Source organism: Biomphalaria glabrata, chromosome 5 (genome assembly GCF_947242115.1).
Source record: "Biomphalaria glabrata chromosome 5, xgBioGlab47.1, whole genome shotgun sequence".
NCBI classification, from domain to species: Eukaryota; Metazoa; Mollusca; class Gastropoda; family Planorbidae; genus Biomphalaria; species Biomphalaria glabrata.
The window spans coordinates 4403759-4421504 of NC_074715.1; the positions used below are offsets into that span (position 1 = coordinate 4403759).

Genomic DNA, 17746 nt, shown 5'->3' on the forward strand with positions numbered 1-17746 from the left:
TGAGAAAAAGGCGAGGAGTGAAAGTGAATCATAAACAATATGTTCGTTGTTGGAGTATCCTCAAATGTCTCACATCGCTCCCCCAGACTCCCTAGCAGTCTTTGGTGGTGTGTACTGTCTTTCCTCTAATTAAAAGTAGAACTTATTCTAGGCTAAAAAAAAACGCCCGAAAGAATGAAAAGTCAGAATGTAAAGAAGATTATTTACATACATATGCATTGCATTGTAGATACCTTAGAATATCAGAATATGCATTTTTAAAGCTTAAAAAAATAAAAAATAATGCACAGCGCTCCCCCAGACTCCCTAGCTGTCTTTGGCGGTGTGTACTGATTTCCACTAATGAAAAGAAGAACCTATTTTAGGCTAAAAAAAAAACGCCCAAAAGAATGCAAGATCGGAATGTAATAAAGATTAATTACATACATATGCATTGCAGAGGGGGCTGAAAAAAAATAACCTCCGAAAAATCCTGGCTACGCCCATGATATGACATGCCATTCATTTGTGGGCCGGTTCATATGATAATGCCTGGGCCGATTTTAGTACCCAGTCCGCCCCTGGGTTGACCCGTGTCTTTACCCACTTATAACACTCTGATTATTATATTAATTAAAAACTCTCTAATATTCATTCTATGGAAGTGACAGTGTCGAGATTCGTTAGGGAGAAACAAAATTCAATGTAGTCCGTTTGACTCAGAGGCGCCCTAAATTTCCAGTCTCAACCGGGATTCGAACCCGGGACCACCGGTACATCCAGTTATTTCACAAACAATTTATTACTGAACCGATAATGTTTTTATAAATGAAGCATACAAATTCAACATTTTATTACTTCATAACACGTTTTAATAATTTAAATACAAAGAAATGTTTAAAAAAAATACCATACCTTGCGCTAAAACATATCTATTTCTCACGATAAACAGACAACATAGTATATACATAATATGCATGATTAGGATAATACCCAAATAGAATTAATAATACGATTAATGCACATGTATTCATTGAAACATATTATGTCCATCTGTTAAGTAACAACAGAGTAGTAACAAGGAAGAAAATAAACAAAAGACTCCTGCTCATTTTCAATGTGACACAAAACCCCACTTATAGATTTCTTTGATCAGGATGTACAGTTGAATCTTTTTATATATCCATGACATAATTACATAATTTTAGAGCTTAATAGTTCTGTACACCAGACTCTACTTTTATGACTAGACAATATAATTATTTAAGTGCAGTGGTTCACATGATTACGCAAAGCCAATTGCGACCTGCATATTTTTCACATTTGATGCAGGCAAAACCGCTGCCTATTGGATGCTTATTGGATGCCTATTGGATGCCTATTTGATGCGTATTTGATGCCTATTTGATGCCTATTGGATGGCTATTGAGTGCATATTGGATGACTATTGAGTGCCTATTGAATACCTATTGGATGCCTATTAAGTGCCTATTGGATACCTATTTTAAGCATACTAAGTGCCTATTGGATACCTATTGGGTGCCTATTGAGTGCCTATTGAGTGCCTATTGGATACCTATTGAGTGCCTATTGGATGCCTATTTGATGCTTATTGGGTGCCTATTTAATGTCATCTGTTTCTAAGCCTCCCGGTTAATGATGGTGTCATGTGGCCAGTACGCATTAAACCTATGTGGACTCGGAGGCGTCCAAGGATGCCAAAATAAAAAATTTCATTCTTCACCAGGATTCGAACTCAGAACCCTAATTTGTAAGCCAAGCTTTTTATCGCTCAGCCACCTCACCTCGCGTAATAAAGTAAGTAATAAGTAAGACATATCATCATAAAGAGAAAAAAAGAGACATTAAGCCCTCACCTTGCATGACATATCATGATAGAGAGAAAACAGAGAAAATAGAATAGGTATAAATAATTAGAAGGAAGGAAGAAAAAAAGAGATTGAGAGATTAAAATAAAAACCGGAGATAAAAGAGACCGAACATTATTGTAAAACATACACGAGCAAGAAAAATAGAAAGAGTATAAGTGACATTGAGAAAATCAGAAATAAGGAGAGAAAGAATAAAACAACAAAAAGAAAATAAAGACAGACATAATCGATAGATCAGAAGAGAAAGCAAAAAAGAGAGAGAGAGAAAGGGATAAAAAGACATAAATATCATGATTGAGAAAGAGAAAATACGAAGGAAGAAAAACATAAAAAAACAGATAAAATACAGTAGACGGGAGTAAAAAAAGAAATAGAAAAAGAAAGAAATGTATAAAAAGAAACATATTTAAAAAGAAAAAAAAGTGAAAGAGGAAGGAAAAAAAAGAGAATGAAAAAAAGGAGAGAAAAAAAGAAAACGTAAGAAAGGAGAAAGAGATAAAAAAAAAAGAAAGAAGTGAAAGAGACTAAAAAGATAAAATAAAGAAGAGGAAGAGAAATAGCAAAAGGGAGAGACTGAGATCAGAAATGGTCAGAGCAAAACCAGACGTGAAAAAAGAAATTATAAAAGTAGACATCGGTATGACGTAATAAAAGTAGACATTGGTATGACGTAATAAAAGTAGATATTGGTATGACGTAATAAAAGTAGACATTGGTATGGCGTAATAAAAGAAGACATTGGTATGACGTAATAAAAGGAGACATTTGGTATGACGTAATAAAAGGAGACATTTGGTATGACGTAATAAAAGTAGACATTGGTATGACGTAATCAAAATCTTTTGCATAAAGTACTATTTTATAAAGTTAGTACATGGAACAAACATTCATATTATTCTACTTCCTCATGGGATCTCTTTACTGGAAACGTGGAAAACACTAATACACAAACATATACAACACACACACTGTACATGTAACACACAAATATATACACTCACACTTACCCTGTTTCCTGTACATGTAACACACAATAACAGGCTTTTACATTAACAGACTATTAATTTCTAACATTATTCTAGTGGGTAAAACAAAAATTCTTCATGTTGTGCCGCATTGCCTAAAGAAAGTGAAGGTTCGCTGAATTAGTGCATGGTCCAGAGGTTTGGAACCCGCACCCCTGTGCTATCACTTAGACATATTGCTTTACTAATTCAAGAAGAACATATAAAAGACATATGGGACTACACTATTTAGATTTGTCACTTTGACTCTATGTTTATGTGAAGGATTTACCAGAGTTATCTGCGCTTTAATCGATTTGACAATAAATTTTTGCCTATACGTTGAAAACTGGCTTTAAAAAAAAATAATTGACAAGCTGCTGTCAGTTTAATAAATCAGAATAGAAGTCTGTAAATTTAAGTATATATTAAGACTAAGACTAAGACAGCTTTATTGATCTTTTCTCATATAAAGACAACACAACAGAAACACATAAATACTAAAGACACAACATAAAGAGTTCATTCAGCGACTACAGAGGAAACATCAAAAGATACAAGAACACTCTTACGATGAATGCGTTTATTTCAACCAGTTTTCATATCCTCATTATTTTAGGCAATGTGAACAGCGAACAGGGTAAGATTATTCATGTTTATATTGTTGTAACTCTAGTGGCGGACTGAAAGGGTTAATGTTGTGCGACCTACTGATACACACGACTCAGGCCAATCACACAGGTCAACGGGTCAACGGCTGTCAATAGACAAGGGACAGTACTACTAGTTCACGCAAGTATGACCTGTGTTGTGGTCATGTGATAAAGAGCCTTCACGGTCGAGAGACAGTGTGTCTACAAGGACAGTTGAGTCCAGGACAGCAAGGCAGTAAGGACTGTGTGGTACCTTTGAATCCTCGAAAATGTAGCTGTACGAGCTAGAAAGACTAGTAATGTTTAGTTAGGCAGTTCTGTAAAGTTCAAGAAAGCATTTGAATTTGATGTAGCCAATTGTGTTGAATTGGCTGTCGATGTATTTGTAATTAAACCGCCACTTTGCTACTTGAAGCTCTTGTTGTCAAGTTCTTGTGTTAGATGTGCTGTTGTGTTGTTGTTAAGTAGTGTTAGCAGAAGGCCTGATTGAGAAGATCGTAACAATATAATATTTTAATTAACCTGGTGGTTACACAGATGGGGATAGTGGTGTGTGTGTAGTCAGCCGACGCAAATCGTCCCAGGCCAGCGCTAGACGAGCGATCAACCGTAATAAGTTACGACGGTCAGCCGAGACGAGTGTCAACATGACGGTTCGGGAAGGATCGGCGTCGTGAAAAGAGCTCAGGAGCGTCACGAGGGATATAGTCTTCTGACCACCCAAAATCGGTAGAGCGATGTTCTTTCCGGTTCTATAAGGCCATTAGGGACTTTATATAAAGAGCGGAGGTGTCGCAATTAAGAGGGTTCAGAAAAGGGTTTACTACAGCCCGGTTCAAGACAGATCCTCCCGCGCCTTTCGGCTCATTTGGCGGAAAAAAATCTATCCCTAGCTATGTCTAAAGCCTCTTCCCACCTGCTCTAAGGACCTCCATGAAAGTGTGGAGTGTAGTTGTACTTAGATGTCCCTGTTGGCGCTTTCCTCGTATTGGTCTCCATGTCATAGCAACTTTTTGTATGCGTAATTCATTTTGTCGGAGAATATGTCCCGCAAACCTCATTTGTACTCCTTTACTAATGGGTCGACTCCCAGTTCGGCATTGGATTTCCTTAATTGAGATCCGATCTCTATAACTGACTACTTAATTTTGTATTAGCTATCTTTGATGAGCCACATTTAGTCTTTTTCAATTTTGGTAGACTATTCACTGTTCATTATTAGCGGAGCCCAGCAACTAGTTACAATTTTTAACATCTCTTGTCTATGCTCTTGGAATTAAGTGAACGTAGTTTGGTTTAGATTTTATATGGAAAAGGAAAGTATTATCGTCAAAATCTTCAGTTAAGGAGTTTTAAACTAAAAAATCTCTGGAGTATTTTTTTAACAAATTCAAAGCCCCATTTATCTAAGTTGATATAATTAGATGAGTTTGGTTAGTTTGCTTTAAGATAATATTGAAGAGGGGGTTTTCAACCTCAAAACCCTCTGTAGGGGGATTTTAAACTCAAAACCATCTGAAGGGTTTTTAAACTTTAAAATAAGGCCATCTGGAGGAGGGGGGGTTAGAGGGGGGTTTAAACCATTAAAGGGGTTTAAACCATTAAACCCCCTTGGCTTAGCTACGCTCAAAGAATTTTAGTGAAAAATGTACTTTATTTTTTTTTATTAAAGAGGTATATTTTACCTGCAAACTCCGCTGAAAATGAGTTTAATCTTAAAACTCCTTTGGCATCGCTCATAGCATTTTGAGTGCGTAATTTGCTTTTTTTTTATATTGAAGAGGTATTTTTTTACCTTCAAAACCAAGCTGAAGTGTACTTTGCTATTTTATAATGAAGAAGGGTTAGGGGGTAGCTTAAATTTCGGAGGTTTTTTTTTTAATCTAAATCCTCTTTAAACCCCCTCTTCTATAAAACAAAAATAAAATAATGCAAACGACAATCCCCAATTTACAAGAGCATAGCTGCAAAACCTTCTGGTGTATGTGTGTGTGGGGGGTTAAACTTAAAACCCCCTTGATGGCGCTGGGCAAGTGATGGATTAGTATTAAAATTTGACCTAAAATAAACGAAATCAAAGCTAAAAATCAGTCACTTAATTCTGAACCCCCCCCCCCTCTAAGGGTGGGATTTCATTTTCATTTGTGGGGGGTTGAGCCCCAACCCCCTTAACTGGCTACGCCCATGATATATATATATATATATATATATATATATATATATATATATATATATATATATATATATATATATATATATATATATATATATATATAGGGAATCGGCCGGTAGGCGCCATTTCCCTATTGATCGTTAGAGGTTTTTATCAAACAAACAAGATTGGACCCAGAGCTCTTCACCTGTCTGAGGGCTTCAACGTGTAATGGCCATGGACCAAGTAGGAGTTATTACCCTACCGCATACATGTGGAGTACAGGACAAGACACATAGAAAGTCTCTGGTCATCCACTGCACCCAAACTTGTCCCCGGACGTCTTGACCAAATCTTGCTTCCGGAAAAGGACGGTTTTTAGGGCGAGAGAGTGAGGTCGACGTGTTGCGCAAATCCTCCTCACTTTAATCCAAATTCCAGCGCAAGTCACTTGTCATCCCCCCCAACACAACTACCAAAGTCCTGTGGCGACAGGCAAGCAGTGAAGCGGTAAGTGTGGGCACACTGGAAGCCGTAGCTGCAACCCTGCACACAGGCGTCTCAGGCCATATGGTCGTTCACCACTGATACAGAGCAGCAGTGGAGTCCGGCAGCCCCCTGAGTGGCTGAGCAGCCCTATTTAGGAGTGCACTGCTCACCTCCATAGCATGAGGACAGGGCTAGAAAAGGTGCCCCAAAAATTGACTGCTCAAAACTACCCTAGCCAGCCTACCGCAGTTGGCGGGAACCCTACTCAAGCGGTCGAAATTCAAAGAAAAAGACGAGGATAGTTACTCTTACCATAGGCGCATGGAATGTGCACACACTACTTGACAACGACACATCTGATAGACCACAAAGACGAACTGCACTAGTAGCCAGGGAGCTCCACAGATACAACATAGACATAGCAGCACTAAGTGAGACTCGGCTTGAAGATGAAGGTGAACTCTGCGAAAGAGGAGCTGGATATACTTTCTTCTGGAGCGGTAGAAGCACTGAAGTACGACGTGAATCTGGAGTCGGCTTTGCCATAAAAACATCAATAGTATCTAAACTAGTCGGGCCTCCCAAAGGAATTAGTGATAGGCTCATGACCCTAAAGCTGCCTTTACAAAACGGAAAGAAACATATTTCCATTGTTAGCTGTTACGCACCCATCATGACCAACCCAGATGATGTCATAGCAAAGTTTTACGAAGAACTAAACTCCACCTTGCTTAATATTCCAAAAACAGAAAAGCTACTCATTCTCGGTGACTTCAACGCAAGAGTCGGCTCTGACCATCACATCTGGAAAGGAGTCTTAGGCAAATTCGGGATAGGTCAATGCAACAGCAACGGTTTATTACTACTCCAGACCTGTGCTGAACACAAGCTGCTCATATCGAACACAATATTCAGTCTTCCAATGAGAAAGCGAACTTCCTGGATGCATCCCCGCTCAAGACACTGGCACCTCATAGATTACGTCATCACCAGACAATCTGACCGTCAGGACATTCGTGTGACAAATCTTGCTGTGGTGCAAAGTGTGGAACAGACCACCGCCTCATCATCACAAAACTAAACATTCGTATCCAACCAAAGAGACGTCCGAAAAAATCAAAACCCCTAAAAAGACTAAACACGGCCAGCTTAGCAGATGACAAAACTGAAAAGTCGCTTGCAGATGCAATAGAGAACTGCCTCAAGTCCACCGTTCTAACTGAATGAAATGTAGATAAAAGCTTGGAATGCTTCAAAGAAGCTATCTATAGCACAGCATTAAACATACTCGGTCCTATGGAGAGAAAGCATCAGGACTGGTTTGATAAAAACAGTATTGAGATCAGAAAACTATTAGACGAAAAGCACAAGCTCCACAAATTGTGTCTGAACAACCCAAACTCCCAGTCCACTAAAGATGCATTCACTAACATCCGCAAAAATGTGCAAAAACAGCTACGCCAAATGCTAGATACCTGGCTTAGCAAGAAAGTGGAAACAATACAGGAATTTGCTGACAAGCACGATATGAAGAACTTCTACCATGCCATAAAAGAAATCTATGGACCCACAAAGTCAGGCTCATCCCCTCTTAAATGCTGATGGGACAATCCTATTGACAGATAAGGAAGAAATCCTAAAACGCTGGGCAGAGCACTTCGAAAAGGTTCTCAATACACCTTCCATCATAAATGAAGCGGCCGTAGACAGGCTACAGCAAGTACCAATAAATGAAAAAATAGATGACCCATCTACGCTAAAGGAAACCGATCTTGCCATTCAACAGCTCGCAAGCGGAAAAGCCCCAGGAGCTGACTCCATTCCCGCAGAGGTCTCCAAAAATGTGGATTAGCCCTGATTGAAAGACTTCATAAGCTCTTCTTAATTATGTGGGAAAAAGAGTCAATACCACAAGACTTTAAAGATGCCAAAATTGTTCATTTATACAAGCGAAAAGAAAACCGCCAGATCTGCGACAACCACAGAGGAATATCTCTTCCCTCTATTGCTGGGAAAATCCTTGCACGCATCCTACTAAATCGGCTTATGCAACACATAGAATATGGTCTACTACCAGAAAGCCAGTGCGGCTTCAGAAAAGAGCGTGGAACCATTGACATGATCTTTGCAGCAAGGCAGCTCCAGGAAAAATGCCAAGAACAAAATGATGACCTGTTCTCAATATATGTCGACTTAACAAAGGCATTCGACACTGTTAGCAGAGAAGGACTCTGAAAGATCATGTCAAAGTATGGCTGTCCACAAAAATTCATAACCATGGTGAGACTATTTCATGATGGCATGAAGGCTCGTGTCCAAGAAAGTGGAGAACTATCAGAGCCCTTCGAAGTATCAAACGGGGTAAAACAAGGCTGTGTCCTAGCACCTACACTGTTCAGTATCATGTTCTCCGCTATGCTGACAGATGCATTCACAAATAGAGAAAACAACATATATCATACAGATTTGATGGTGGCCTATTCAACCCGAGGCGGCTTAAAGCAAAATAAAAAACAAATGCAGCAGTAATCAGAGACTTGCTATTTGCTGATGACTGTGCCCTAAATGCCTGCTCTGAAAACAATCTGCAGAGCATCGTCAGTGACTTCCCAAGAGCATGCTCAGACTTTGGCCTTATAAATCAATACAAACAAGACTGAAGTCTTATATCTACCTGCTCCTGGGAAAGCCTACTCGGATTCAAGCATTACTATAAATGGACAGGATATAAATGCAGTGGACAAATTCACATATCTTCGCAGCAAACTCTCCAGAAATGGAAAATTCGATAGTGAAATCGACCTGCGTATCGCCAAGGCCAGTGCATCCTATGGCAGACTGTCTACAAATGTCTGGAACAGACGTGGTATCACCACAAACACGAAGCTAGGGGTCTACAGAGCCGTCATCCTCCCTACATTGCTCTATGCCTCAGAAACATGGACAGTGTACAGTAAACATGCAAAGAGAATAAACCGCTTCCACATGACATATCAGAGAAAAATACTAAATGTCAAATGGCAAGACAAAATACCAGATACAGAAGACAGCCGCATCCCAAAACGACTTTGTATAGCCAACTAAGCGAAGGAAAGCGCAAGGTGGGCAAAGAAAGCGCTTTAGGGACACCCTCAAAGCTTCTCTGAAGGCGTTTAGCATAGACCCAGGCACCTGGGTGAATGAGGCACAGGACAGAGCATCATGGCGTCGCGCTGGGAAAACTGACGCACAGGTTGCTGAGGAAAAAAGAACAACGCAGGCAGAAGAAAAACGCCAGAAAAGAAAAGCAAGACAAACGACACTAGCTCCAGCTGGAATAACCTGCCCAGTGTGCAGCCGAACATTCCGGGCTCACATAGGTCTCACCAGCCACATGAGGAGGCATAAAACCCCAGTGCAAAGCCCTCAGCCCCCTGGATGACAAAGTGGTCATCATCGAACCACGATGGACGAACTATATATATATATACACAGCACACCGCCTTTCGATCCTGGGTGCTCTCGCTATAAATGGCCGCATCGCTAAGCTTGGAGAGTTTGCCTAAAATTCTTTTACAGTAACCGCTACGGCCCTCTCTGAAGAACTGTTTGGCAGATTTTTTGGGGTTAGGGTTAGGGCTTTAGCCCCATCGCCTCAGCGTGGCAGTTTCCGTGGAAACGTCTAGTATGGAAATAGATAGTCTATGAACGGGAAGCGAACGGGGTCTTGGTTGGTTACCCTGGGTGAGCTTTTTTTTGTGTGTTCTCTTACTCTGATTGGTGTAAAGGTTACGCTTGTAATTTATGTGTGTAGTGTTGATGAATGCTGGGTTTGTGTGTCCACTTAACTAGCATGCAAAGACGAGTCGATCTTCAGCAGACAAATGTGATGTTTATTCAATAATAATAATGTACTGCACTTCTAGTCAGTTGTCAATTGTCTGACAATTGTCAGTAACCTAGACTTAGACATCGAGCTGACTAAAAGGATAGGAAAAGCTACCACAGCATTGACAAAACTCTCCAAGCGCGTCTGGGAAAATGATAACTTGACCACAGCGATCAAATTCCTAGTCTACAACGCCTGTGTTGTGAGCACTTTCCTTTATGGCAGTGAAAGCTGGTCAACATACATGTACCAAGAGCACAGATTGAATAGTTTCCACTTGCGATGCCTGAGACGCATAATGGGCATTTCTTGGAGGGACCATGTCTCCAAACAGGAAGTTCTGAGATTGGCCAATATGAACAGCATGTATGCTCTCCTGACACAAAGAAGATTAAGCTGGCTCGGATATGTCACCAGCATGCCAGATTGTAGAATCCCTAAAGATATCTTATATGCTGAGCTTGTGGAAGGAGTCAGACCCAAGGGCCGCCCAAGACTAACATATAGAGATGTCTGCAAGCGAGACATGAGAGCCAAAAGCATCAGGAAAGTATGTGGGAAAACATAGCTAAAGATCGGAGTGCATGGAGACAGACTGTGCGTGCTGGCACAACCCTTGCTGAAAACAAAAGAACTGAAGCGGCCTTAATCAAGAGGGAAAAAAAGAAAGCTGCCCTGTCCGCTAGCCCTAAATCAGAGGCATAAACATGTATGAATTGTGGCAAAGTCTGCCGTTCTAGAATTGGCTTGACTAGCCACACCAGATTCTGCCCAGTCTCAAAATTAAGACAAAACCAGTGACTCATTTGAGCGCATCCATTGCCTTTCGAGACAAAAGGAGCCATATACTGCACTTCTAGTTGTAACAACAAAATATTCAGTTGAAATATAACTACATTCGCTTAACAGAGCTATCAAATATACAAGTCCCTTAAATTATAACTTCACTACTGGAATACGTTTGCATCACAGCGGGTAACAATCAACTTCAATAATATGTGTCCAGCTCTAAGTACAGAAAAAGAAAACGTCTTAAGTGACCTCAAGTTACTACTACTACTGTCTTCGGCTGCCTAAAGGATACTACCGACTAAAAGCCAGTCCTGCTTACCAGTAACTAAAATATTCCAATATTTTCTTTCACTATTCTTTGTATTGTTTGTAAGCACTAGATTCTATTAGAAAGTTTAGCATCCGAAGAGGGAAGCGTCTGAGTTTGTGTGATAACACAAACTCTCTTTGTAATCTTGTTTGTATTTCGCTTGTTTTGCATTAAGATTTGTTTCTTATGTGATGAATAGCTATACAAATGTATACTCACTATCTATTCTATGGGCTTGCTTTTGAAGAAAAAAGAAATGGACACAATAGAATGATACAATAAATTTGGAACAAAAGCCAGCAACCAAGTTCAAAATGTCCCGCTTATCAGTAAATAAAATATTTAAATATTTTCTTTCCTAATACTATTTCTTGCCTTGTTTTCAGAGCCAGATGGCCCGCAATTCCCTTCCCAAGTAGAGGTTTTTTTATGGTTCTCACGTGTTAACCAATGGTACAGTTTTTGTAACGGAGTTCTGATTGCATTAAACAAAGTAATTTTTTTTTTCTGTCGATCTTAATCATAAATTTGCATTTCCAAAGAGAAATAAATATAGCACTGAGTTATAAAACTCATATATTTTAATAGAGTTATGAGACGAACTAATTAGCAAGAACTTTGAAAGTGACATAAAATTGGACGTTCTAAAAAAAAATAAGATAAGATATACATCAACACTTTCTGCTTAGACGTCACACTAAAACATGTAGTAACAGAGTGAAACCACTAATATTAGTCTTTAGTTATTGTCACTAGTGTATATAGTTGAGCACTCCTAATCTAGTACATGTATTTTGTTTCATATCAACATGATTTATTTCCTGCTATAATAGTAACAATACTGTTGTAACCCTGCCTTGCACCATTGCTTGAGGTACACACTAGCGCACTGTTGAACGTAAACAGGAAGACACTAGGAGAGAGACATAGACATAAATAAATATAGACTGGAAGTAGAAAGTTATTTTTATTTGGGGGAAGTCAAATATGTTTGATGTACTAGATCTATGTGAAAAACAAATGGCGGCAATTGAGCTATAAATTCTAGGACTAACATTTCAGCCAATATATAATTATGATCTTTAGTTTTGAAAAGTACAAAACTGCCATATTCCCAATATTTTGCCTTTGTTTCATAATCATAGACATAGGCAAATATATATATATAGGATTGTGATGTGGATCTCTGTTTGTTGACATGACTTCTGTATGAATGTATGGCGGTCGTCTTATTGATTCAAATTGTTAGAATTAGTTTTTAGTCAAAAAATACAAAGAAAATTAGCAGAACGTGCTCTAATGTTCGTAGTACGATAGGCCAAGGATACATTCTAAAGGTTGAAACAAAATTGAATATTATACACAGTAACTTTCAGTTTGAGTAAGCCAGAATAATTCAGTATCACTCTGACTGTGACTGTCACTAATTTAATATTAATAGATCTAAATCTAATAAATATGACTAATATTTGTAATAACTTAGTCTAATACTTTTCATACTTTTTACTACTAACTATTAAAGTAGTCAGTCTATCATCTATGCATGCAGACTATTGACTAGATCTAGTATAAGTATAAATTATAGATCTAGTAACAATATAGTCCTAGACTATTTATATACTAACTATAGACTAGACTATAAAGATTACAATTATAGTTTATAGTGTAGTATATAGTACTAGTAGTAAGTAGTATTTTTTTTACTATAGTATTTCTATAGACTAGATCTAAATCTAGTATTTAAAACTATTTATAATTATTTTAATTATGTAAATTTAATAAATTTGGTAGGCACGATTAGAGATATAATAATACAGAAGGGGTTCTATCAATTATATAGGCTATGGCGGAAAAAAAACCAACTATAAATACTTTTAATTTTACACTGCACATAACTGCTGTATAACTCATACAAACTTATCTTTTCCCAAATGTTTCCCATAATAATTTTTACTTTATAGTCCAGTCTATACATATATATGTCTATGGAAAGCGAGAAGAACAGTGCATCAAGGATTGTGAAGAGTTTGAATGTTTGGAAAACTAAGAGACCAACTTTTGTGCTGCCTGAAAGTTGTGGAAGGGACCTGAAGCGAAGCGGGAAAGGCTGTCGTTGGTCCACATTCGGGTTAAGAAGCAAAGGACTGATATACTTAGTAGTAAGACTCTGAGGAAACTGAAGGATGTTATGTGTTTGTCCTAGTGAATAAACACCTGTATTTATTTCCTGTTAAACTGTGTTGAGTTGCCTGCCTTTTTGTTGAGTGCCTACCCAAGAATTGCAACATAATTCAATATAGTAACAAAGAATTTACTCCAGTTGTTTCAAGATTTATTTGCTAAGATACAATACGCCTATAGCGGTTTTGTTGTCTACCAGCAGTTTGGTGCTACAAGTCAACGACCGTCAACATAATGGCTAAACAAATGACTACCATACGAGGTATGATAGTTTCAATCAAAGACAGAAAGAAACTAGAAGATAGACATACGAATCCAACCTGAATCCCCTTCAGTATACAAATGGGTAAACGCCATCACTGATAAAGTGAATGATAAGAGAAAGTACATGAACAAGAAAAGGGGTTTAATGGGAGAAAAAAGTTTCAAATAAAAAAATAAAATGAACAAGGCACGTGTTACTACTACACGATTACTAAAGTTTATAATCTTCGGGGGGACGTAGACACCTGTGTTTTATAAATATATTTGTCTGCAAAATACCTCTCGAAACACCGATTCGTCTTTTTAGGTGCAACAATTGCGCAATAATAATGACTGCAATTAGAGCTAAGTGGTAAGATCAACAAACTGCTCCAGATAATATGAAACTATCAAGACATTGCTGCCTGCATTAATGCTGGTTGAGTGGCAAGGTCAACAAACTGCTCCAGATAATATGAAACTATCAAGACATTGCTGCCTGCATTAATGCTAGTTGAGATCCACAGTTAAAGAAAGCCATCAGAATTAGTAGCAAGCGCAAAACCAGCGAAGACAAGGTATTAGTTCAATCATATGGTGCCGCCAACAGAATAGTCATAATAAGAGTTGGCAGTGGTTCAGGACAATGTCTAACGACGCCATAACAGTGTATCAAAGGTATGAAAAGAACGCTGGCCAAGAAAATTCCGGAAGAGGAAAACGTGAGACCCAATGTACGATGTGAGAACTGTTGTTAAATCTGCACGAGAGTTCTCAACCTAGACAGGAAACATGTGCCCTAAGTAGTCCTCTTGACTACCAGGAAAACATTCGCCAGTTAAGAAAAAAGGAAAATCGGCTACCAATAACATGACCACCACGTGACTGCACATGCCAAAGCTCTCTTACTTTTTGTTATGTTCTATATGAGCTCACATAAAACTCACCGTATTTATTTAATGGAACACTTGAAAGTCAAGAGGCTTTTAACAGTCGGAATGACGCACTCGATTCACCCCCCACATACAAGTAACTACGTCAACCAGACCTTATTAGTACCGGAGTGGGTGCTAATTCGACCTACAAAGATAAATGGACCAAGCAACTGACTACTGAAGTTAAACCTATCAAGACCAGAAAAAGAAAATAATTTGTCTGAAATAGCGATATGCATGTATTTATATTTCGTATCTCATAAAGCTAAAAGTTCTGTACTAACTTTTCTATTCGAATTTTTTTTTTCGCGTGACTTTTCTATCCCCATTTTTTTGGTTTTTGTTTTTTTTCGCGTGACTTTTCTATCCCAATTTTTTAGGGTTTTGTTTTTTTCGCGTGACTTTTCTATCCGCATGTTTGTTTTTTGTTTTTTTCGCGTGACTTTTCTATTTCCATGTTTGCTTTTGGTTTGTTTTTTCGCGTGACTTTTCTATCCCAATTTCTTAGGGTTTTGTTTTTTTCGCGTGACTTTTCTATCCGCATGTTTTGTTTTTTGTTTTTTTCGCGTGACTTTTCTATCCCATTTTTTTGTTTTTGTTTTTTTTCGCGTGACTTTTCTATACCAATTTTTTGTTTTTGTTTTATTCGCGTGACTTTTCTATTCCAATTTTTTTGGGTTTTTGTTTTTTTCGCGTGACTTTTCTATCCCAATTTTTTGGGTTTTTGTGTTTTTCGCGTGACTTTTCTATACCCATGTTTGTTTGTTTTTTTCGCGTGACTTTTCTACCCTTATGTTTGGTTTTTGTTTTTTTCGCGTGACTTTTCTATCCCCATGTTTGGTTTCTTGTTTTTTCGCTTGACTTTTCTATTCCCATGTTTGGTTTTTTGTTTTTTTCGCGTGACTTTTCCATCCTAATTATTGTTTTTTTCGCGTGACTTTTTTATCCCAATTTTTTGGAGTTTTTTTGAGTGACCTTCCTATCGATCTACTTGTAAAGTTTTTTACCATATATCAAATTGTTAACTGCTCACATGGCGTAAAATATTCCATTTCTTCAACACGACCGCAATAAAAATTTTGTTACTAAGTCATCTTTGCTCACATAATTGTTCAATTTTCTTCGGTTTCTCTGTATTTCCCTCTTTAGCAGAATTACCATTTACGAATTTCTTTGTGTCTCATCATTTTCAGCTTCATTATATCTAAAACTTGCACCATTGTAATTAACAGCATCTGTCATTTATTCTTCTACTTCTCTTGTCAGATTGCTCCTGGTATCCACCATGTGTTACATCTCTAGCACTTGCCACATGTCAGGCTCTCTTATAAATTTAACTCAGTCGATTTACTCTCGTACTTTCCATATAGCATTCTTTTGAACTGTGACCTCTTTTACCAAACTTCAAACATGCTATCATTTACATTTCTACACCAAAATTCTTGTTTGTAGTTTCAGCAGCTACCGTAATGAGGATGTATTTGTAGTCTTAAAGACTTCGTTTACTTGTAACATGTCTGTCACGAGTCGATTCTGTGACCTATTTTGCCCAGTTTCTAGAAGCGAGGTCAAACCAGTGCAACTGACTAGCGTAAACAAGTTAATTTTCGGTATCCAATCACAGAAAGATTTTAAGGGATAAAAATAGCACACGTCAGCTTCTAGAAGGTTAAAGCTACTAAAATAATTAGGGGAGAAGTTTCCTTGATTCTGGAATGTACGATTAAGAAAGGTATAAATTAAAGGAAAGTCAGTTAGACGGTGTCCTTGCTTAGTAGTAGTTCTTGTAGAGCGATGGTCCTCGCTTAGTCCTCGATTAGTAATGGTTATAAGTTTTGTGATATTAGCGGGTCCATTAATTAAAGTTTTATTAGTTGAAGTTGAAGTTATAACTAAGTGAAGTTTCATGTATCTTCAAGTTTTATTAATGAAGGATCAAGTTAAGTTGTTGTTAAATTAAGAAGTTAATTTTATGTGAAAGTTGAAGAAGTATTATTAGAGAAATTTCAATAAAATACAGAGAGATGTTTCTTTCTTCATTTCATTGAATTGTCAAGTTTGATAATATAATCCCCGGCAAGTGTGATCGTCACCATTTCCTTCACTAAATAGGTCCTACCTTAATAAAGATGTATCTGTAGTCTTAAAGACTTTTATTACTTGTAACAAATCCTCCACTAAATGGTTTCTCAAGACCGGAGGACAACGTATACATATTAAACGTTCTCTCTCTACATCAATTGCTTTTTTTTTTTGTTTTGTAAATCGTATCAAAGATAACATACATAAAGATAATAATCTATCTCCTTTTTCCACAATTTAACGAAATTTTTCAGCAACTTTATACCAAATTAGACACTATGATTGAAGTTCTTGCACTGCAGACACATTTACATCTGAGTAATTAAAACAATGTTTAATATAAGTGGTATTTAATGTTAATATTAATTGAATCAAAATTCGTCGATCTTATTTAGTCTTGGTATGTGAAGTCATTATGAACAATGTTGAATTTATTTTCTGGCTCGTAGGTTGTTGCGCCTGCAAATTGCCTAAAAGATCATCTACCCAAGGATGTTCGAGTGTCTCTAGGGAAGGTCAATAAAACGCACCAACAAATTATCTACGTCTCAAGAATAGACAAGCATGAAGATTTTCAATGGTATGAGTTGCCCAACGACATCGCACTTTTGACACTGTCCACTCCAGCCAAACTTGACAAGAATGTGCAGGTATGTGTTTAACTCGGCCATCTTGAGGCGCACGTAGAACGCCTGGTTATCTAGGCCAGCACAACGATCAGCCACCTGTGACGATACGAAACTTGCATGCAAAAGTTCATTTGAGTTTTTCCCAGCAAACCGTGAGAAACTTAATTTTTAACTTAAACAATTATTTTCTTGTCCACCCATAACTAATTTATTGTAGGATTTATCCCCCCTCGCAAGTTTCTCACGGGACGAATCTAGACGTAAAACATTAACTAGCCTCTCGAGGGCTAACTTTTAATTATTGACCGCTGGACAGCGCTGCACCCGCGCTACACGCCGCGGCCTAATAACTTTTCACACCTAACCCCCCCCCCCCTCCCCCCGCAGGATACACATCGCTCTAAGAATAGCATTGCACTCGGGCTGGACAGATACATATTCGCTTAAGACTTTACTCCCACGGTAGGCAACGAATATTGACCATAAATCTGACCTGACGCCTGACATCTCCGGTACATCGATACATGTGAGAAAATC

The 17746-nt window shown here is 38.1% G+C and overlaps 1 protein-coding gene across 1 annotated transcript in view; it reads left to right on the forward strand.

Annotated features, from left to right (window-relative positions):
• The first annotated feature begins 3333 nt into the window (after positions 1–3333).
• Positions 3334–17746, forward strand: part of LOC129926476 (trypsin-like) — a 31171-nt gene continuing 16758 nt past the window's right edge. Inside the window, exons 1-3 of the mRNA XM_056030716.1 lie at positions 3334–3515; positions 11526–11632; positions 17030–17230. Of these exons, the coding sequence (XP_055886691.1) occupies positions 3449–3515; positions 11526–11632; positions 17030–17230 (375 nt within the window). The 5' untranslated portion in view covers positions 3334–3448. The remainder of the gene's footprint in view (positions 3516–11525; positions 11633–17029; positions 17231–17746) is intronic.